The sequence below is a fragment of the Leucoraja erinacea genome, chromosome 6 (genome assembly GCF_028641065.1).
Source record: "Leucoraja erinacea ecotype New England chromosome 6, Leri_hhj_1, whole genome shotgun sequence".
NCBI classification, from domain to species: domain Eukaryota; kingdom Metazoa; phylum Chordata; class Chondrichthyes; order Rajiformes; family Rajidae; genus Leucoraja; species Leucoraja erinaceus.
This window is the reverse complement of record NC_073382.1, coordinates 57,660,957-57,684,335: the sequence shown is the minus strand read 5'-3', so window position 1 is coordinate 57,684,335 and position 23,379 is coordinate 57,660,957. Positions and strand designations below refer to the sequence as shown.

Genomic DNA, 23,379 nt, shown 5'->3' with positions numbered 1-23,379 from the left:
ACACTCTACCCCCAATACCATGTGCCCTAATTTTGCCCACTAATCTCCTATGTGGGACCTTATCAAATGCTTTCTGAAAGTCCAGGTGCACTACATCCACTGGCTCTCCCTTGTCCATTTTCCTAGTAACATCCTCAAAAAATTCCAGAAGTTTAATCAAGCATTATTCCCCGTTCGTAAATCCATGCTGACTCGGACCAATCCTGTTACTGCTATCCAAATGTTTGGCTAGCTCATCTTTTATAATTGACTCCAGCAACTTCCCCACCACCGATGTCAGGATAACTGGTCTATAATTCCCTGTTTTCTCTCTCCCGCCTTTCTTAAAAAGTGGGATAACATTAGCTACCCTCCAATCCCCAGGAACTGATCCTGAGTCTATAGAACATTGGAAAATTGTCACCCATGCATCCACGATTCCTAGAGCCACTTCCTTAAGTACCCTGGGATGCAGACCATCGGGTCCTGGGGATTTATCAGCCTTCAGTCCCATCAGTCTATCCAACACCATTTCCTGCCTAATGTGGATTTCCTTCAGTTCCTCCGTCACCCCAGATCCTCTGACCACTACTATATCAGGAAGATTGTTTGTGTCCTCCTTTGTGAAGATGGATCCAAAGTACCTGTTCAACTCATTTGCCATTTCCTTGTTCCCCAGAATATATTCACCTTTTTCGGTCTTCAAGGGTCCAACTTTGGTCTTAACTATTTCTTTCCTCTTCACATATCTAAAGAAGCTTTTACTATTCTGCTTTATATTCTTGGCTAGCTTACCTTAGTACCTCATATTTTCTCCCCATATTGTCTTAATGGTTATCTTCTGTTGTTCTTTAAACATTACCCAATCTTCTTTCTTCCCGCTCATCTTTGCTACGTTGTACTTCTTCTCTTTTATTTTTATACTGTCCCTGACGTCCCTTGTCAGCCATGGTCATCCCTTTCTCCCCTTGGAATCTTTCTTCCTCCTAGGAATGAACTGATCCTGCATCTTCTGTATTATTCCTAGAAATACCTGCCATTTTTGCTCCACTGTCATCCCTGCTAGTATATCTTTCCAGTCAACTTTGGCTAGCTCCTCCCTCATAGCCCCTGAGTCCCCTTTATTCAACTGCAAAACTGACACCTCCGATCTACTCTTCTCCATCTCCAATTGTAGATTAAACCTGACCATGTTATGGTCACTACCTCCTAATGGCTCATTAACCTCGAGGTCTTTTATCAAATCCGGTTCATTACATAACCCTAAATCCAGAATTGCCTTCTCCCTGGTAGGCTCCGATACAAGCTGTTCTAAGAATCTATCACAAAGGCACTCTACAAAGTCCATTTCTTGGGGTCCAGTAACAACCTGATTTTCCCAGTCTACCTGCATGTTGAAATCTCCCATAACAACCACAGCATTACTTTGTTACATGCCAATTTAAATTCCTGATTCAACTTGCGCACTATGTCCAGGCTACTGTTTGGGGGCCTGTAGATTAGTCCCATTAGGGTCTTTTTACCCTTACAATTCCTTAGTTCTATCCGTAATGACTCCACATCTCCTATTTCAATGTCACCCCTCGCAAGGGACTGAATTTCATTCCTCACCAACAGAGCAACCCCACCCCCTCTGCCCACCTGTCTGTCTTTTCGATAGGAGGTATACCCTTGAATATTCAGTTCCCAGCACTGGCCCTCTTGCAGCCATGTCTCTGTAAATCCCACAACATCATACTTGCCAATTTCTAACTGAGCCTCAAGCTCGTCCACTTAATTGCCTATACTTCCCACATTCATATACAGAACTTTGACCTCTGTATTCACTTCTCCCCTCGCACAGTTCACAATTGGCCCTGACCTTACTCTGTTGTCTCTTCTCGAGCTTTCTGTCCCATTAATTCGATAATCTTTTGTAATTTTTCCTGTAGCCACTTCCCCTTCAACTCCATCTTTATACTCCCAATTTGTCAATCCCCTCCTCCCCACTATTTAGTTTAAACCCACACGTGTTTAAACTACTACTAAATCTCTGAAGATCTGTCCGATCAGTTCTGCCCTGACCCGCTGAATTACTTCCAGCCCTCGACCACATCGAAGCCCCTGGGGAATTAAAGGGCATTATGGAAATGGGAGTGCCCCGTGTACATATCCAATCGGCTGGTTAGTATCACATTCCCAAACATCACACACCCACTCTTTTCCGCAACCAGCGCCGCTATCGCCACTCGGATCTCCCTCTTCCTAGGAGGTGCAGAATTAGTATTATTTTCCTTAGTATTATTTTCCGGGTCTGTAGGCATATCCTTAATCTAACAGACAAAACCAAGTGAAGGCTGCTACTACTATTCTTCCTAAAATTAGTCGACAAAACACATGTTTACCATATCTTGATCGACAACTGTCAAAAGTGAGAGAAAAGTGCCTGGATTCTTGGAATTGAAACATTCTGCATGCCATCAATTGACCTAATTGGCTTTTGCTAGCAACATGGAGACACAAGGAAGTGCAGCTGCTGGAATCTTGAGCCAAACACACAGTGAGCTGGAGTAACTCAACAGGTCAGGCAGCACCTGCGGAGGGAACCAACATTGGATTATATAATTTTAAGTAATACTAGACCAAGTGCAGACCGGTTGGGTCTGCTCCCCCAATGGTGTGATCCCCCAACCCAATATTCCACCATGCACCCGTCTCCTCCAATGGAACTGAAGCCGTTCTCAAAAGTAAGATTCCAGCACTGCCCTGCCTCTTTAAAAAAAAATCCATTGACACCTCCCCTGCCTGCTGCAGCAGTGATAAGTTCAGTGTTCCTATCTTGCAACTTTGTTTCGAAGTGTGTTGGAAGCTGATAGGAAGGAGCAGCCTGTCCGATCAGTTCTGCCCCGACTCGCTGAATTACTTCCAGCCCTCGACCACATCGAAGCCCCTGGGGAATTAAAGAGCATTGTGGAAATGGGAGTGCCCCGTGTACATATCCAATCGGCTGGTTAGTATCACATTCCCAAACATCACACACCCACTCTTTTCCGCAACCAGCGCCGCTATCGCCACTCGGATCTCTCTCTTCCTGGGAGGTGCAGAAAACTTTTGTCCGCAGGGTCACAGACTTTACTTCTTGGACGCACACACTTGGGGAATTTGTCCCTGACTTGAGTGTGTGAAGCCGGGTGGGGACCCTGGTTTATTCTCATCCGCAAGCAACGCAACGCAGCTCACCCACCCACTCACCCTCGCCATGAAGCGGCAGCGACTGATGTTGATCACTGCGCGGTTCTTCGCGGGAGCGGCGCTGATCCTTTTCTACCTAACGTCCTGCACCAACTACTGGCTCCACGCTGTGACCTGCGGGTCCGACAACAATACGCAGGTGAGGAGAGAAGAGGGAGGGAGGGAGGGAGGGAGAGTGGGGAGGCTAGAGAGGGGGAGAGAAAGAGAAGGGGGGAGAGAGAGAAGGTGGAAGAGAGAAAAAGGAGGGGGAGAAAGGGGAGAGAGAAAATTGTGAATATACAAATGTGCTGGAGTAACTTAGCGGGTCAGGCAGTGAAGAAGGGTCTCGACCTGAAATCACCCATTTCCTTTATCCAGAGATGCTGCCTGTCCCGTTGAGTTACTCCAGCATCTCGTGTCTATCTTCGGTGTAAATCAGCATCTGCAGTTCCTTCCGACATATCCCTGGGTCGAGACCCTTCTCCAGACAAGTCGCTTCATGCCCCTGTACCATTTAGGAAACCTGAACGGAAACTTAACATTAGGCTTACGGAAATTCCACAGTTGGCGATGAATGAGTTCTGACTTGTTTAGACACGGACCCATGTCTCATTGGAAAAGTTAAGATAAAGTTGGTGAGAGAAGGGGGAAAAGAGATTGGGATAAGAGGGAGGCATTTAAAAACCACAAAGTAGCAATGTTACAACATTTTGAGATTTTAAAAAGCAAGTCTGTAATTTATCCCATCAGATAAAGCATAAAAAGACGTTTAATTTGACACCTAATTCACTTTCATATCTTCAGTATTAAAAAAGTTATGGCCATTTTCATACTCGAAAATCAGCATCTTGTTCCCTATTGCTTTTCCATTGACTTAACAAAAAAGCTGTGATCGAGGACAGTCAAATCGCCATAACTTTCTTAAAAATTAAGAGAACTGAAAGAAATTTTCAGTTATTATAGATTGAAGCATTCTGAAACAAATATGAAACAATCTTGATTAGATGACTTGAAATTAAAGCATATAATTAGTTAGTTACCTAATTGTAGCTAATTACAAAATTCAATTACTAGATCTAAACATCTATCAATTTCTTAAGAATAGATTAACAATTTTAAATAGCCTAAGTGCCCAAATAACATTCACACAAGAATTCACAATATAACATAATTTTTAAATCTCATTGTCATGGATTTATAGGCCAAATGGAAGGAATTTAATGTTTAATACCTGTAAATTAATGGGCATTTAAATCAACTTGCGAGTGGGTTTTTCTGGAACGCGACCATTTGGAACGTTGCGGTTTGCAGTGATTTAGTCCCCATATCGGCAAGAATAACACTGCCGGTTCTTATGGGGACTAAATCACCGTTTTGCAACTTAAAATGTGAACTAAAGGCATATTAAGGACCACTTTTATACATAAAATAAGCGGCTTTCGTTTACCTGAAATCCGTCCCCGTTGTCGGCGTTGATGGCTTTAGAAGCTGATTTAAAAATGACTCCAGCGCTGAACTAGTCGGCCGATTTAAAAAAATAAATAAATAAAAATAAATAAATACACAGAACGCCCGTCGGAACGATTCGTCAGCAAAAGCTTGCACTCCAACCAAATATAATCCAGGACAAGGTAAGAAACGCGTTTTAACCCCTCCCCCATCAAAGGCGGCAAAATCGCGCACACGGCCAATGGCAGAATTACAGTACCGCTGAAGGTAAGTATTGTAACATATCTACACAAAGGCGTGTTCAGAGCGTGTACATAAGGATAAGTGAAAAGGGAAGAGTCTCAAGGTTTGTTGGCGGTGTTGAGTCCGACAGCACCAAAACAGGCCATTCGGCCCAAAGCGTCCATGCCGACTCAGGTCCCATATCCAAGGGTGTCCCATTTGCCCGCGTTTGTCCCATATCCGTTTAAAACATCCCAATCTATGAACCTGTCCAAGTGCCTTTTAAATGGTGTTATAGTACTTGGCTCAAAAGCTCATTCCCCCCCAGGTTCCCATTAAATCCTTACATCCGTAGTAGGGAATAGGAAAAATATGTTTTGGGTCAAGACCCTTTTTCAGATGTCAGTCTGACGTAGGGTCTTGACCTGAAATGTCACCCTTTCCTTTTATCCAGATTTGCTGTTTGTCCCGTTGAGTTACTCCAGCTTTTTGCATCTATCTTCCATTCTAATAAGGCCTTGTATATTAAATCTGTTCTGGGCACACCTTGACTTGTTTTCTTGGACAGCAGCCAAAGCTCTTGGTTGAAGGTAGACACAAAATGCTGGAGTAACTCAGCGGGACAGGCAGCATCTCTGGAGAGAAGGAATGGGTGACGTTTCGGGTCGAGACCCTTCTTCAGACTTTGGTTATTTCTTAACATTGTTAATTTATTATCTGATGGAGCACTTGCTGGCGTGAACTTTCCCTTCTGCCATTTTGCCAAACAACTCCCATCCCAGTGACATGGAATCATTATCATCAGTTTGACGGTTCTGTTCCTTAGACATGCCCTTCTCCCAATTCTGCTCGAGCAGGACCACTACCCGAAGCACTATCAAAGCATCGACACTGTATGCATCCAGAGACATACATGGTCGGCCCAGGATTATGGTATTGCCCCGTCATGATCAACTTGATACTGTATTTGTTGCTCCTGATGTAAGCTTCTTTACTTCGGCGATGCCATGCGTAGACTAGGTGACCGTTTCGCTGAGCACCTGCACTCAGTCTGCCAAGGTCAGCTGGATCTTCCAGTTGCTAATAATTTTAACTCTCCGACCCATTACTGTACTGATGTTTCGATCCTGGGCCTCCTCCATTGCCAGAACAGACTGGAGGAAACAGCACCTCTATTTCCACATGGGTAGATTACAATCCAAAGGTATGAACATTGAATTATCCAATTGTAAGTAGCATCCCCTTTCTCAATCTCTCTTTCCCATGCCCCCTAACCTGATGCGTATCCATTACAACCACAATCCCAGCCCTCTTTCCCTTCCCTACCCCTCTCCTCATTGTCCCCTTTAACCTATATCCCTCCCTCTAGCTTTACATTTCACCCACTCTTCTCTCCTTATCTGCCAACCACTTGTCTCCTTTCCATCTCTAGCCCTTGTCACTTACTCCACCCATCTACCAATCAAAGCTTCCTCATCTGTTTCCACATATCGTTTGCCAGGCCTTGTCCCATCCCTACCTCTTTTCCAGCTTTCTCCCCCCGATTACTACAATTAGTCTGAAGAAGGATCCTGAGCCAAATGTTGCTTATTCATTCCCTGCACCGATGCTGCCTGACCAGCTGAGTTATTCCAGCACTTGTGTAGAAAGGAACTGCAGATACTGGTATATACTGAAGATAGACACAAAGTGCCGCAGTCTGAAGAAGGGCTCCAACCTGAAACATCACCGGTCCTTTTTCTCCAGAGATACTGCCTAACCCACTGAGTTACTCCAGCACTTTTTACTCTAGCACTTATTCCATCACGGCTCAATATTCCTTGCTGCAGGTCCTTGTGTCTACTTGATTTCTCTCTCCCTTTGGTGCTTGCTGAGCTTCTGTATATCATTCATTTCAGCACTGACACATCCTTATCAGGTCACATATTTACATTGGCCTTAAGGTCCTCCTGAAGCACTACAAAGAATACATTGACATTGGAACAGCATTGGGGACAGCGAGTCACACTCCAGAATCGTCACTCGTATACAATTCACACTAGCACACTAGTCTCTTGTGTTTCAGATGTTACTTATTGCCTTTGAGCTTACCCTAGCAGCTGCAAAATATAGACCGGCATTTAAAACAGTGCCTTCCACTCCCTCCAATACTCCTGAAGGTACTTTCCATAGAATGAAAAATACCAACTGGGAGGGGATGTCTCTGATGGGGTGAAATTGGGGTGAATATGGGGATAAACAAGGTATCTTGTTAGCGGGGAGACACAGTGGTGCAGCGGTAGAGTTGCTGCCTTACTGCGCCAAAGACTCTGGTTTGATCCTGACTATGGGTGCTGTCTGTATGGAGTTTCCTCCCACACTCCAAAGATGTGCAGGTTTGTAGGTTAATTGGCTTGGATAAAAACAATGTAAATTGTCCCTAGTGTGCAGGATAGTGCGGGTGTACTGGGCTATTGCCAGTCAGCATGGATCTGTTTGCCAAATGGCCTATTTCCACACTATCTGTAAAGTCGAAAGAGTGATTGGGATCAGTTAGTGCATGAGAACTCGGACAAAAGAATGGAGGAGATGTGAAACACAGAGGGCAAAGAGCTAGGCTGATTTGGTACTGAATTTCCTGTCCTGACACGCAAACTCCTTTTGTCATTGAGTTGCTCAACAGTTTTATGTTCTGCTGCAGAGGAGAAGCCAGTGAAGTTACTGAGAGAGTGCAATGATGTATTGTGGGAGAGGTTGGTAGTTTTTTTTTTTTTTAACAAGATTTTATTCCAAACAACACATTTACAAAATACTGGAAAGATTAAAACTGCCCTTCAGTCTGCAAACATAAATCAATCAATCAATCATTAAATTGCAAGTGGGTGAAATGTAAATCATCCTTATCCATGACGTGTTCAAGGAAGGCCTCCAGAGTTCCCATGGACATTGCATGTTCCCTCTCCAAGGACATGTGGGCACGGACATTGAGCTGGAAGAGGGGCAGGCAGTTGGCTCAGGCAGAACCCTCAATGTCCGCTGCATGGACTCGTGAATGGCCATCTTGGCCAGGCCCTGGAGCAAACTGACAGGGAAAATTACTTATTGTACTGCTAATTAATAAGTAATTACTTATTACTGATTCATTTAACTGCATTAGTCTCTTTTGCCTTAGTATTATTTTCCGGGTCTGTAGGCATATCCTTAATCTAACAGACAAAACCAAGTGAAGGCTGCTACTACTATTCTTCCTAAAATTAGTCGACAAAACACATGTTTACCATATCTTGATCGACAACTGTCAAAAGTGAGAGAAAAGTGCCTGGATTCTTGGAATTGAAACATTCTGCATGCTATCAATTGACCTAATTGGCTTTTGCTAGCAACATGGAGACACAAGGAAGTGCAGCTGCTGGAATCTTGAGCCAAACACACAGTGAGCTGGAGTAACTCAACAGGTCAGGCAGCACCTGCGGAGGGAACCAACATTGGATTCTATAATTTTAAGTAATACTAGACCAAGTGCAGACCGGTTGGGTCTGCTCCCCCAATGGTGTGATCCCCCAACCCAATATTCCACCATGCACCCGTCTCCTCCAATGGAACTGAAGCCGTTCTCAAAAGTAAGATTCCAGCACTGCCCTGCCTCTTTAAAAAAAAATCCATTGACACCTCCCCTGCCTGCTGCAGCAGTGATAAGTTCAGTGTTCCTATCTTGCAACTTTGTTTCGAAGTGTGTTGGAAGCTGATAGGAAGGAGCAGCCGTCAACTAATCAAAAGGCAGGAAGGGATCCGTACTGCAGGCGGACGGATTTGAGTTTTATATATTAACTAGACCAAGGGCAGACCCGTTGGGTCTGTTTCCCCAACAGCGTTGGGGGGGGGGGGGGGGGGGGGGGGGAGGGGGAGTAGGGGCTGCGGCTTCACACTCAATTAACCGCCCCCCAAACTCACAGGTGGGGGGAGGGGGGGGGGGGAGGTTGGTGAGAAGAGGAGAGGGAGGGAGAGGAGGAGGAGGAGGAAACATGACAGATTTGGGAGGGAAAGGAGAGACTTTCCTCCTATGGGGTGAGAGAGGGGGATGGGGGGAGAGAGATGTGGGGGAGGGGGAATGGGGAGGGAGGGGAGGAGGGGGGAGAGGGGTGGAGGGAGAGACAGGAAAGAGTGGGGAGTGAGAGGGAGGAGGAGAGGGATAGGGGGAAGGGGGCAGGTGGAGAGAGGGAAAGGGGGTGGAGTAGAAAGGGAAGGGGGGTGAGGGGTGAGGGAGAGGGGTGAGGAGAGGGAGAGGGGTGAAGAGAGGGAAACATAGAAATTAAGTGCAGTAGTAGGCCATTCGGCCCTTCGAGCCTGCACCACCATTCAATATGATCAAGGATGATCATCCAACTCAGTATCCTGTACCTGCCTTCTCTCCATACCCCCTGATCCCTTTAGCCACAAGGGCCACATCTAACTCCCTCTTAAATATAGCCAATGAACTTGCCTCAACTACCTTCTGTGGCAGAGAATTCCAGAGATTCACCACTCTCTGTGTGAAAAATGTTTTTCTCATCTCGGTCATAAAGGATTTCCCCCTTATCCTTAAACTGTGACCCCCTGTTCTGGACTTCCCCAACATCTGGAACAATCTTCCTGCATCTAGCCTGTCCAACCCCTTAAGAATTTTGTAAGTTTCTATAAGATCCCCTCTCAGTCTCCCAAATTCTAGAGAGTATAAACCAAGTCTATCCAGTCTTTCTTCATAAGACAGTCCTGACATCCCAGGAATCAGTCTGGTGAACCGTCTCTGCACTCCCTCTATGGCAATAATCTCCTTCCTCAGATTTGGAGACCAAAACTGTACGCAATACTCCAGGTGTGTTCTCACCAAGACCCTGTACAACTGCAGTAGAACCTCCCTGCTCCTATACTCAAATCCTTTTGCAATGAAAGCTAACATACCATTCGCTTTCTTTACTGCCTGCTGCGCCTGCATGCCTACCTTCAATGACTGGTGTACCATGACACCCAGGTCTCGCTGCATCTCCCCCTTTCCCAATCGGCAACCATTTAGATAATAGTCTGCTTTCTCGTTTTTGTCACCAAAATGGTTAACATCACATTTATCCACATTATACAGCATCTGCCAAACATTTGCCCACTCACCCAGCCTATCCAAGCCACCTTGCAGTCTCCTAGCATCCTCCTCACAGCTCCCCCCCTCTCCATACCCCCTGATCCCTTTAGCCACAAGGGCCACATCTAACTCCCTCTTAAATATAGCCAATGAACTGGCCTCCACTACCTTCTGTGGCAGAGAATTCCAGAGATTCACCACTCTCTGTGTGAAAAATGTTTTTCTCATCTCGGTCATAAAGGATTTCCCCCTTATCCTTAAACTGTGACCCCCTGTTCTGGACTTCCCCAACATCTGGAACAATCTTCCTGCATCTAGCCTGTCCAACCCCTTAAGAATTTTGTAAGTTTCTATAAGATCCCCCCTCAATCTTCTAAAATCTAGCGAGTACAAGCCAAGTCTATCCAGTCTTTCTTCATTTGAAAGTCCTGACATCCCAGGAATCAGTCTGGTGAACCTTCTCTGTACTCCCTCCATGGTCTGTTTCCCCAACGGCGTTTGTGGTGGGGGTGAGAAGAGGGGAGGGAGGAGGAGGAAACGGGATAGATTTGGGAGGGAAAGGAGAGCGGGGTAGGGGGTGAGGGAGGGGGAGAGAGCTTTGGGGGAGGGGGGGATTGGGGAGAGGGGGGGGGGGAAAGAGGGGAAAGAGTGGGGAGGGAGGAGGAGAGGGGGTAGCGGGAGTGATGGAAGAGGGACAGAGGGATAGGGGAAGGGGTGTGGGGGGGAGAGAAGGTAGGGGGTGGGGTAGAGAGGGAAGGGGGTGGTGGAGAGAGGGATGGGAGAGGGGTGAGGAGTGGGGGAGGAGAGAGTGGGAGAGAAGTGGAAGATTGGGGAGGGAGGGAGGGGTAGAGGGGTAGTGGGAGTGGTAGAAGAGGGACAGAGGGGTAGGGGGAAGGGGGTGGTGGTAGAGAGGGTGGGGTGGTGGTAGAGAGGGAAGAGGGTGGGGAGAGAGAGATGGGTGGCAGAGGGAGAGGGGTGAGGAGAGGGACACATAGAAACATAGAAATTAAGTGCAGTAGTAGGCCATTCGGCCCTTCGAGCCTGCACCATTCTCCATTCAATATGATCACGGCTGATAGAAACATAGAAACATAGAAATTAGGTGCAGGAGTAGGCCATTCGGCCCTTCGAGCCTGCACCACCATTCAATATGATCATGGCTGATCATCCAACTCAGTATCCTGTACCTGCCTTCTCTCCATACCCCCTGATCCCTTTAGCCACACGGGCCACATCTAACTCCCTGTTAAATATAGCCAATGAACTGGCCTCAACTACCTTCCATGGCACAGAATTCCAGGGATTCACCATTCTCTGTGTGAAAAATGATTTCCTCATCTCGGTCCTAAAAGATTTCCCCCTTATCCTTAAACTGTGATCCCTTGTTCTGGACTTCCCCAACATCGGGAACAATCTTCCTGCATCTAGCCTGTACAACCCTTAAGAATTTTCTATAAGATCCCCCCCTCAATCTTCTAAATTCTAGCGTGTACAAGCCGAGTCTATCCAGTCTTTCTTCATATGAAAGTCCTGACATCCCAGGAATCAGTCTGGAGAACCTTCTCTGTACTCCCGACATTTTTCCGGTTTTCTCTAATTTAATAAAAATGTGCAAGTCTTATTCATATCGAGTTTCAGCGGTGATTTATATAAATATTTTTACACAATATGTGACAATTTCATGTAGTTTGGTGACTTGGGTCACGAAACTGCTGAATAAAGCTCCTCGGCCCACAGCCTATTCTCTGTACTCCCAATATGGCAACAATGTATTTGAGCCTTGGGCATTGTGACATCACACGATGGAATGTTCACCATGGGCTGTGGCTCCTGCAAAGGCATATGTAAATGAATCCATTCCGATTGGCCATCTGTGAGCATCGGGCATTGTGACATCACACGATGGAACGTTCACAGGGAGCTGCTTGTGTGGGTGAGAATCCAGTTTTTTTTTTGAAAGATTGGGGTGGGGGGGGGGGGGGGGGGGGGGGGGGGGGGGGGGGGGGGTGTAGGATTTGATTAAAAAAGCGTACTTAAACACGACGAAATGTAACGAGGAGCGGATACTTAGAAAGAAAAGCGAAATCTCTACCGAAATGGAAAAGACGTCGGCGATCCTGCGTCCGGTTTCGGAGTTGCGGAGCGTCAAAGGAAGAAACGCGCGGCGGACGCCGTACGGCGGCAGGCGGACTGATTTGAGTTTTATATATATAAGATAGATTGCAGTACCCGCTCATTCTTTCCTATGGCAACGCCCTCTCTCTTCCTGCTGTGCACTTATATCTTCCACTAACACGGCCCTCTTTCAACTCTCCCACTGTCCCACAAATTTCCCCTCTCCCACTGTCCCCTTACATCTATATCCCACCCTCTGGCTTTACAATTCACTCTTCTTCTCTCCTCAGCTGTTAAAGTTCTATCCGCTCTGTCAGACAACAAAACACATTAGTTGGTTTAAGTAAATAACAATTCCCCTTAATTACGCACTGGGAGTGGGAGAGCATGGTTGCACACTCATTGTCCCTCACGGTCCCACTCAATTATTCTGCACACGGGCAGTATATTTACACATGAGTAGTCACGGGTCCAGCTAATCACACAATCAGCACATTTCTGCACCGATTCTTATTGTCTAGAACAGACTTGGTTTTTCTCTGCAGTTCTACTTGGTTTCGGGCCTCTTCCCTTTTTAGTCATGACACCCTTTGCAGTTCTGTAAAACCTCCTGTTATTAATTAGCTTGCAATTCTAAGTAAGTAAAACAGGCTCATCACACGCAACATGCAATCTGTCACATTCACATTAACACTGAAACCCCCATCCTCCATCACATTCCATCCTTGTTGATCCTTGTGCTCAACATTTATACTGTAGAACGAAAGGATTTTAATATCTTCTCTCATTAATCAGTTGGAAAAATGGAGGCATACGTGTTGGACTATAATTTGGTTGGAACCCGTCCTTGGGCTTGCAAAAGAATACCTTTTTCAGCATGCGGAGAGATATGGGCACAAACCCAACGTTCTAATCAGATAAGGGAGTCTGTTTTTTTTTCAGCTGCGAGTTCACTGTTGTTGTTGGTGGACCGATTCGCTTGCCGTCCGTCAAGTGTATCCATCGAGGATGATTTTCGACCATAAAGGGCCTGTCATACTTGCTGATTTTTGTGGTGAGTGCCAGCGTTATTGACTGACGTATTAGCAAGTGTGACAGGCCTTTACCTGCAGTGGGGTTGTTAGGAGCTCATGGAACGGTCCTTTCCACCATGGTCCTAACTTCTTCCGATCCCAATTTCGGACGAGAACGTGGTCACCGGCCACACTGTTTGTTCTTCAAGGGTGTCAGTCGTCGCTCCTTGTACTTCATGAACCTGGGACACAAGTGATAGTGCGCTGGTTAATTGCTGAACATAAGTTACTAGTTCATCACTGAGAGCATGCAGGTCGAAGCTAACCTTTACACTATGGTCTGGCAGAACTTCTATCTATCAGCTAATAAATCCACAATGTCCAAACAATACTTATAGCGCTGTACCCGCAGTAGCTCTATAAAATCTATTTGTATACTTTCAAAGGGTCTGCCGGACATTGGCGCTAATCCCTTTGGGCATTTTAACACTTTCCCTAGGTTGTTTCCTTTACCAATTTCACATTCAGAAGCTTGCTGGCAGATCTTCAGATGCCACCAGGTTGCTTTCGCCATTCTCACCATTCCCACCTTTTCAGCGGCGTCAGTGAATGGATGTAATTAAAGAGGACAGGCAAGAAGGTACACAAACTTGTCCAACAGGGGTGGGCCAAAAATTGGTGCGGGAATCTACGGCACATCCCTTTCGTTTCCATAAATCATGTTGCGCAGCAGAGGTGTCCCTCTGCATAGCCCTAACCTCTCCCATATGTGGCAAGGCCGTTCTATTCACAAGGATCTGTAAGGGGGATCGTAAGGGGGTACGTTTGTGCGGCGGCCTTTGCTGTGGTGTTGGCAAAGGCATTTCCCTGGGAGAACAGATCGGAGGTGCCAGTGTGGGTGCTGCATTTAATTATTGCCAGGTGGACGGGAAGGGCATGGGCCTGCAGCAAGTTGTGGATGAAAACAACATTCTTATTGGGGGGTGCCGGTGGAGGTGAGGAACCCGCGATGCTGCCACAGCGGCCCCGAAATCACGGGCAACGCCAAAATGCGTATTGGGAATCGGTGCAGATATTCAACTGGTGGGCCTTGCCGTGGATGCATGCTCGGGTAAGGTCAAAGAGATCTGCCTGTTGTGCAGAGAGGGGAGACAGGAAAGCGGCAGCCTCAATGACTGGGGTCGTATCTTGGACGATGGTATATCCGGATTATCCGTCGTTGTCTGGTGTCCGAGAAAAGAGATGAGCCATCCACGAACCATGTGGCATCGGCCTCTGGGAGGGGGACGTCCAGCAAGTCCTCGCGTGTGATGGTCAACAGTTGGTTCCGCTGAAGGCTATCATGCTGTGGCCCCACCTGATGATCCGGTAGAGAAGTGAGGAAGGCGGATGGGTTGATAGTTGTGCAATTGTGGAAGGTAAGGTAGGGATTAGTCAAGAGGGTGACCTCATAGCATCCCTGTCGGGCCTGCGTGACGTACCTTGTTTGTCCGGTGGTGAGGAGCGCCACAATGAAATGCTGGGTGTAAACCTGGACTTGCTGATGGAGAGTGATGTTGGCTGCCTCACTGATAGCAGTGTGAAGTTGTAAATAGCTTGTTCTAAGCCCCCCCCCTTTTTGTTTCAGTCAAAAATCACTGAGTCAAGCACTTGCGCAACTAATCTTTATTTTGACAAAACACAATTACAGTTCCCGCTACTATACCTAACCGCCGCCGGTTCGATGCTCGTATCTGCCTGACCAAGCCCATTCTAGGTCGCAATCCTCCTCTTTTTCCATCTATGAACAGGGTCGCTATGACAAATAAGGGGCCCCGGGGTTTTCTCGCTTTGACGCCTGTTTTGTTTTGGTCCTGTTGTTGCTTATTTAGTGACTTAATTGGGCCTCTTCCATTTGTCAGTGATATAATAGAAGAGGCACACATTTGTCTCTTCATCTCTGGCCTTTGTCTCACCCGAAAACAAACCCTCTCATCTATCACTTACTGGCTTTGTTCTATCCCCATCTCTCTCTCTTCCAGCATTCTTCCCCTACTACAGTTTGAAGAAGGGCCCCAATCCAAAACATCACCTATCCATTCCCCCCAGCGATGCTGCCTGACCCGTTGAGTTACTCCAGTGCCTGTGTGTTTTACTAGCAACAGTTCTGTTGACTTGAACAGACAGACTTTTACTCTTGAAATGTTGACTTTAGACTGGAAATGATTACCTTATTCAACCCAATCCAAGCACAGTATTTTAACGTCATAACCTTTTAATGTGTCTGTTGGATTTTGAAACCCAGTCTTCACTCCAAATGCACAGCCTGAATATTAAAAATGAATTATGCTGTCGCTGTTTAATTTAATGGGGGTAATTATCTCTTGTTCTCATTAGTCTGCTGAGACCCAGTTGTCAGACAGCCAGACACAGAAAACACTGACTGACAATGCAACGGAGCTGAAATCTGGCACAGACTCGCGACGGACCGCAGTAAGTCAGCATTTATTTTTATCCCTGTATTGTTAAAGAAAACTTTAAAACATAACGCAAAGATCTGGCAAGAAAATCAAGACTTTATTCAAAAGCGCCAAATACAGAGATCACTGAACGAACAACGAACAAAATTTCATCTGCTCCTTATATACAGACTTTTGATATCCTGTTTTCCATAACAAGCACCTTCGGAATTCCCCTTCTTCCCAAATGGTTTTAAAACACACAGACCATTCACCTTGAGAAAACACAGAACAGTAAACACAGCTAAATGTCACCCGATTACAGATAGACAAATGTCCTGTTACCCTTTCAACCTTATTTTATTGTTTTATGATTGCCATTTGTCCTTTGACAACAGACAACAGAATCTGACTAAAGTAAACTGCAGTGAGTGTCAGCTATGGATGCTCAGTTTCAACCTTCTTTAAAGAACAGAATTATTATAATGCATGAAGAGGTTTTTAAACATTTTAAGCACTCTACCTATCCATATCCCTCTCTGTCTTCTTGAAGTTTTGTAATTTATCTTTGTCAGTATGTTTGGGTTTAGTTTTTATTATTGTCACGTGAACAAACTAGAGTGAAAAGCTTTGCATTGTATGCTATCCAATCAAATAGAAATACAATCAAACCAAAGTTCATCAGTTCATATGTAATAGGAGTAGAATTGGGCCATTCGGCCCATCAAGTCTACTCCACCATTCAATCATGGCTGATCTAAGTCAGGGCTGCCAACTCTCACGCTTGAGAATCATGCCCTCAGGCAAACTCTCACGCCCTCACGCTGATCAGAAATTTCTCACGCTCTGTGGTGAGAAATTCTGTGATCAACGAAAATTTCAAAACTCAGATAAACTGCATAGTCCGCGGATGTTGGGGAGCCTGGGCTGAGGGAGAGATGGAAGCAGCGGGCGGAGACAGATGCAGGGAGCCGGGGCTGTCGAGTGTTTGCGGGGCTGGCGAGTCGCTCGCTGCAGCTCCGGCCATGGAGAGTCCCGGGCCGTCAGAGGCATCGGAGGCGTTGCGCCGCTGCTGCAAGAGTCTCTGTGCCGAAGGGACAGACTCTCAAAGGGAGGTGGAGAGAGAGAGAGAGGGGGTGAGAGAGTTAGGGGGAAAGAGATGGGAGAGAGAGTTAGGGGAGAGAGAGAGGGAGGGGGAGAGAGAGAGAGAGAGAGGTGAGAGGGAGAGAGGGAGAGAGAGAGGGGGAGAGAGGGGGGAGGGAGAGAGAGAGAGAGAGAGAGAGAGAGGGGGGATAGAGAGGGGGAGAGAGAAGAGAGAGAGAAGAGGAGAGAGTAAGAGGGGGGAGACAGGGGAGAGGGAGTGAGAGGAGAGAGAGATGGAGAGAGGAGAAAGAGGGGGAGGGAAGAGATAGGGGGAGAGAGAGGGAGGTTGAGAGGAGAGAGAGCAGAAGAGGGGGGAGAGAGAGAAAGAGGGAGAAGAGAGAGAGGGATGAGCGTGGTGGGAGGGGGGAGAGAAAGAGAGGGGAGAGAGAGAGAGAGAGAGAGAGAGAGAGAGAGAGAGGGGGGGAGATAGAGGCAGGGCTGCCAACTCCCATGCATTGAGTGTGAGAATCATGCATTTCGCCAAATTCTCACGCTGATCACAAATTTCTGTTGTGAGAAATTCTGTGATCAATGAAAATTTCAAAACTCATATCAACTGCATGGGCCGCGGGTGTTGGAACCAGAAGCAGCGGCGGGGACAGATGCGGACGGGGAGCGGGGCTGGCGAGTGCTTGCTGGACTGGCGAGTCGCTCACTGCAGCTCCGGCAATGGAGCAGCCTCAGTGCAAGGCGCCGGAAGCGTTGCGCCGCTGCCATGAGAGTCTCTGTGCCAAATTCGCCCAGGTGACCGGCATGGATCAGGCTGCGGCTCAGTGCAACCAGGAGGACAACCAGTGGCTGCTGGAAGTAAGTACCAAGCACTGGGTAGATACGGTGGAAGATAGTGGACTTCAAAGGGGCAGTTGGTGAAAGCATCCTGCTTCCCTGCTATATTTTCACTTACTGTAACTGCAGGAAAAATGTTCCCGATGTTGGGGGAGTTCAGAACCAGGGGTCACAGTTTAAGAATAAAGGGGGGGGGGGGGGGCAGTTAGGACTGAGATGAGGACAAACTTTCTTCACACAGAGAGTTGTGAATCTGTGGAATTCTCTGCCACAGAAGGCAGTGCAGGCCAATTCACTGGACAATTTCAAGAGAGAGTTACATTTACTTCTTGTGGCTAACGACATCAAGGGATATGGGGAAAAAACAGGAAAGAGGTACTGATTTTAGATGAATAGCCATGATCATATTGAATGGCAGTGCTGGCTCGAAGGGCCGATGGCCTATTCCTGCACCTATTTTCTATGTTTCTATGCTTGAGTATATGGCAATAAAACTCGATCACGTGATTTTGAAGCATTCATGCATGGTGGAGGTATAATGTAGTCATAGAGTGATACAGTGTGAAAACAGGCCCTTCGGCGCAACTTGCCCACACCACACCCGCCAACATGTCCCAGCTACACTACCTGCTTTTGGTCCATACCTCCAAACCTGCCCTATCCATGTATCATGTTGGGATGGTCCCTGCGTCAACTACCTCCTCTGGCAGCTTGTTCCATACACCCATCACCCTTTGTGTGGCTAAAGATACCCCTGAAAAAGTTACCTCTTAAAAATACTTAATACAAAAAACATTGAAATCATACTTCTACAATGCACTAATCGCTGAGTCTCACGTTGCGAGTTAACACAAGAGGTACCCCGAGTTAAAACTCGTGGTAATAAAGTACGATTAATGTACGGAACTCGTGGAGCTTGTCAACTCTTGCAAAAAATCAAACATGTTTAAAATTTTCCATGAGTCAATTTTACTCTTGTGGTTAAGAATTGAAACATTTTAACTCGTTGTAAGAACGTAGTGGCCCGTGCGTTTACTTTAGTGTATCGTGAGTCTACCGTGGGAACTCTTTAACTCAGTGGGCAGGCAGCAGCAGATTGCCGCTCCCTTCAGTTTCCCAGCGCCAATCACCTGCCATAACGTGAGAGAAATCATGTACTGTTGTATGTCTCCTTTGCACGTCTGTGTTTCTGTCTTTCTCCACTCATTGTTGGCCCTATCTGTCACCACCCCCACCTACACCCCTGGGGTTGTTTGCAGTTGCAGAGGGAGGGGGCAAGGGTGGTACAGTTCCCAGTCTCAGCTCCTGTCCAGGGGGGTGGCCGGAGACGTTAGGACCAACGGGACACCGACCCCCAGGCCCACCAGGCCCACTGCAAGCATGGAGAACCCAGAGACCCACAGCCAGCAGCAACTCCAGCCCAGCCCCGCTCCAACTCCAGAGGAACCTGCTCCCCGTAGGGGCAGAAGCTGATGGTGTGCAAGGTACATCTTGTTCTTGGGGTGGCGGATGAGGGGGCGTAGCTCGGGCTGTGGGCGAACTCCCATTTGTCGCCGTAGCGGCTCAACCGTCCACATTCAAAGATTAAATCTCCCGTCTCCCCGCAATGTGTAGACATGGCAGTAAATTCAATTAAAACATATCTAACAAATCATAAGTATAACTGCTCTGGCACTGGATGGTGCACATTTTCCCTTTGTAGGTCACATCAATAGATGCGGCTGCGCTGAATTCTATCTTTAAAACAAAGCCACAGGATGGAGAGGTCTTCTTTAACACTGTTGCTTATTAAAACAAACCTTCAATCAGGATTGGCTCAAGAGTAACTCGGGAGACGAACTTGGAACATCGCAGAAATGACAAGTAAACGGCAAACTTGTCATACCCGTGGGAACTCGGTTAAACTCTTGATCATACACTTGCAATCTCGTACACAACCACGAGTCTTTCACTCGGGGTACCACTCGTGTCAACTCGCAACGTGAGACTCAGGTTTAAAACATGATTTTAATACATCAAATTTCAAAAAGTTCCTACCCTTGGAGGGGGGAACACCCTTCTTCCACACCCTCTCCCCACTCGGTTGCTCCACTCCCTCACCGGGTACCCCCAAGGCCAGTGATTAGTGATCGTTCAGCCTCCTTCTGTCAACTACGCTCCAATCCAATTTAAAGCATATATATTGCATTGAAGTGTAATGTTAAAAGACTCGCTACAGTATGCACCATATTGCACAATTTCAAGCTGAAAAATGCAAACGTTCCGTACCAATTGGAGGGGGACAACCATCTCTCAATGTCTAATGTACTCAATGGGTAGATTAGGAAATACATTCTTGCCATAGAGGGAGTACAGAGAAGGTTCACCAGACTGATTCCTGGGATGTCGGGACTTTCATATGAAGAAAGACTGGATAGACTTGGTTTGTACTCGCTAGAATTGAGAAGATTGAGGGGGCATCTTATAGAAACTTACAAAATTCTTAAGGGGTTGGACAGGCTAGATGCAGGAAGATTGTTTCCGATGTTGGGGAAGTCCAGAACAATGGGTCACAGTTTAAGGATAAGGGGTAAATCTTTTAGGACCGAGATGAGGAAAACATTTTTCACACAGAGAGTGGTGAATCTCTGGAATTCTCTGCCACAGAAGGTAGTTGAGGCCAGTTTGTTGGCTATATTTAAGAGGGAGTTAGATGTGGACCTTGTGGCTAAAGGGATCAGGGGATATGGAGAGAAGGCAGGTACAGGATACTGAGATGGATGATCAGCCATGATCATATTGAATGGCGGTGCAGGCTCAAAGGGCCGAATGGCCTACTCCTGCACCTATTTTCTATGTTTCTATGTAGAGGTGAATCAAACATTACCTTAGCTTACGGAAGGACCATTCAGAAACCTGCTACTAAAGGGAAAGAAGCTGTTCCTGAGTCTGCTGGTGTGCACTTTGAAGCTTCTGTAACTTCTGCTGGATGGGAACAGGGAGAAGGAATGACAGATATGGACAAGTCTTTGTTTATGTTGGCTGTTTTTCCAATTCTCCAATTTCTTTGTGAATTGTAGATGGAGTGGGGAGACTGGTCTGCATGATGGACTGGACTACATCCACAACTCTTTGCAATTTCTTGCAGTCTTGGGCAGAGCAGGTCTCAAACCAAGCTATTGCACCCCAAAAATAAGTTTTCTATCCTGAATCTCTGTGGTTGTTGCACCAGTATTTTGTGTTCTGTGAATGGTTCCCCATGCAGTTTGAAAATAAAATTTGTGCATTATTTATTTTCTATCATTCAATGCTTGGAGCTATCCAACAGTGATATTGAATGCAAAAAGTATCCCGGAGGGAAACTGAGAGTCTTAATAATGTCACTGTGCTTAGTAGTCTTTTCCTCCTCGATCCTACATTTTTCAGGAAGGGTTCAATTTCATTTTTAATCTGCTCTCTTCGGTCAGATCTGACCGCGTCATATTTTCTCCAGTCATCACAACCTCAAATCTCATTTTATTTTGGCTACCTAATATTTTCATAGGGTTCCTGGAAGGTTTTAATATAAAGAAAGTCATTTTCTACATGATCACGGCCATCTCTTGCTATTTGTTCACCTTCAGAGAAACAATTTGCAGATTACATCTCATGGGTAATTCTGATAAAGAAAAATTGATCTAGGTTGAGCTGCTGCCTCAGAGTGCGGGCATCTTGGTTTCAACCTTGACTTTGGCGCTGCCTTTATGAAGTTTGCGCGTCCTCACTGTCGAGTGATTTTTCTCCGGGTTCTCCTGTTACCTTCTCAATCCCAATGCTGTGCAGGTTTGTAGGTTAATTGTAAATTGCCATTTGTGTATAGGGAGTGGACTAACATAGAATTAGTGTAAACGGATGATAAATGGTCGGCATGGACGTGGTGGGCAGAGGACCAGTTTCCATGCTGTATCTATCAATGAATCATTCAGTCAATTGAATGAAAAGTTCCTGCACGCTGGATAGAGTCTGTATTATGGCATCCGACTTGCTTCATTCACACCACTATTTTTGAGTCACCTTTACAACATTGTCTTCCCATCTCAAACAGTACATTCCCCGAGATGTAACATAGTAGATTGAGAGTCGGCTTCAAAGATTGTTTCAACAAATATAGAGACACAGTGCGGAAACAGACCCTATGGTCCAGCAAGTCCGTGCCATCTAGCGATCTCTCCCGTACACTAGCACTATCCTACACACTAGGGACAATTTACAATTTTACCAACGTCAATTAACCTACAAAGCTGTATGGCTTTGGGATGTGGGCGGAAACCAGTGCATCCAGAGAGATGTGCTCACAGGGAGAATTTACTATGTAGACAGCTGAGGTCAGGATCGAACTGTAAGGCAGCAACTCCACTGCTGCGCCACTGTGCCGCACCTGGGTTGAATAAATTGGGCAATATTGCTGTGCATTCTGTACATTGTCCTGTGACTTAGATCAGACCATGCCAGATGTTGCAGCAGTCAATTCCTAATTTGTGTTTGTTGCATTCTGATATCTCATTTCTTTTTGTATTTAATTCTGTTCCAATGGCTAATAAACTATAGACTTATGACCAGTGAACCAACATAGCATCACATCAATTTCTGGTCACCTGTTCTTGGAAGCCCTGCAGAGAAAAATGGTCACCTGCTCTAGGACATGGAAGCCCTGCAGAGAAAAATAAATTATTGGCAAGATTCCTAGAACGCACATTTTCTGCATCAAGCTTGGAAGTGGGCATTACTTTCTTTACAGCGGAGACTGCTCAAGTCGTCAAGTCAAGTTTATTTGTCACATACACATACAAGATGTGCAGTGAAATGAAAGTGGCAATGCCTGCGGATTGTGCAAAAAAAACTACAGAACAGGATAGGACAGAATCTGTATTTACATTATTATAAAAAAAGAAGAGCAACTTAAAAAAGACACAGCACAACAGTAAATTAGCACAGTAAATTAGTCCCTGGTGAGATAAGAGTTTACAGTCCTAATGTCCTGTGGGAAGAAATGCCGTCTCATCCGCTCTATTTTCACAGCATGGCAGCGGAGGCATTTGCCTGACCATAGCAGCTGGAACAGTCCGTTGTTGGGGTGGTAGGGGTTTCCCATAATTCTGCTGGCTCTTGATCTGCACCTTCTGCTATATATTTCCTGCAGGGGGGCGAGTGTAGTTCCCATACTGCGTTCAGTTGAACTGGGATGGGATGAGTGCTGGGATGAGATTTGAGTCATGCCAAGGTCATGACTGGTCTAGATAAAGTAAATAGATGGAAGCTGTCCCCATTAGTGCATGTAGGGCCAAGAGGCATAGATGTACAATTTTTGATACCAGGTATGGATGGGAATAGAGGATAAACTTCCTGTATGCTGAGCGTTATTACAGTCGGAATTCCTTGCCCGTAAGCATGTTGGAAACAGGATCAGGATCAATTGGAGCTTTCAAACAGGAACTGAATAAGCACTTGATAATGATGAATGAATGATATTTTAATATCACATGTGGCATGTCATATAATAATAATAATAATAATAATAATAATAATAATAATAATAATCTTTATTGTCATTGCATATTGATATTCTTTGTTTTGTACATGCAGGCATGCAAACAGTTAGCACATAAAGGGCGCCGACATTTAGTCCCCAATAGTCCTCCTTTGTTCCCCCCCCCCCCCTCGGATAATATATAACTTTTATAACTGAATGGTTCTGTTTCAGAGATTTTTGACTGGAAGAGACGAATCAAGTCCGATGGGTTCATCAATGCCTGAAAATGGAACTTTACAACATCAGAGGAAAAAAAGATATTCTGATTATACCCTATATTTTGGATATACCCTATTATTGGTGAGTAATATGTAGCAATTTTACAACTTTTTGAGATTTAAAAAACCAAGTCTGCAATTTATCCCATCGGATAAAGCATTAAAA

General features: G+C 45.9%; 1 protein-coding gene across 1 annotated transcript in view; it reads left to right on the top strand.

The window, feature by feature from the left end:
- The first annotated feature begins 2,818 nt into the window (after positions 1-2,818).
- The window catches only part of LOC129698182 (transmembrane protein 182-like), a 43,428-nt gene continuing 22,867 nt past the window's right edge, over positions 2,819-23,379 (top strand). The window contains exons 1-3 of the mRNA XM_055637135.1: positions 2,819-3,349; positions 15,457-15,552; positions 23,167-23,295. Coding sequence (XP_055493110.1) covers positions 3,218-3,349; positions 15,457-15,552; positions 23,167-23,295 — 357 coding nt within the window. The 5' untranslated portion in view covers positions 2,819-3,217. The remainder of the gene's footprint in view (positions 3,350-15,456; positions 15,553-23,166; positions 23,296-23,379) is intronic.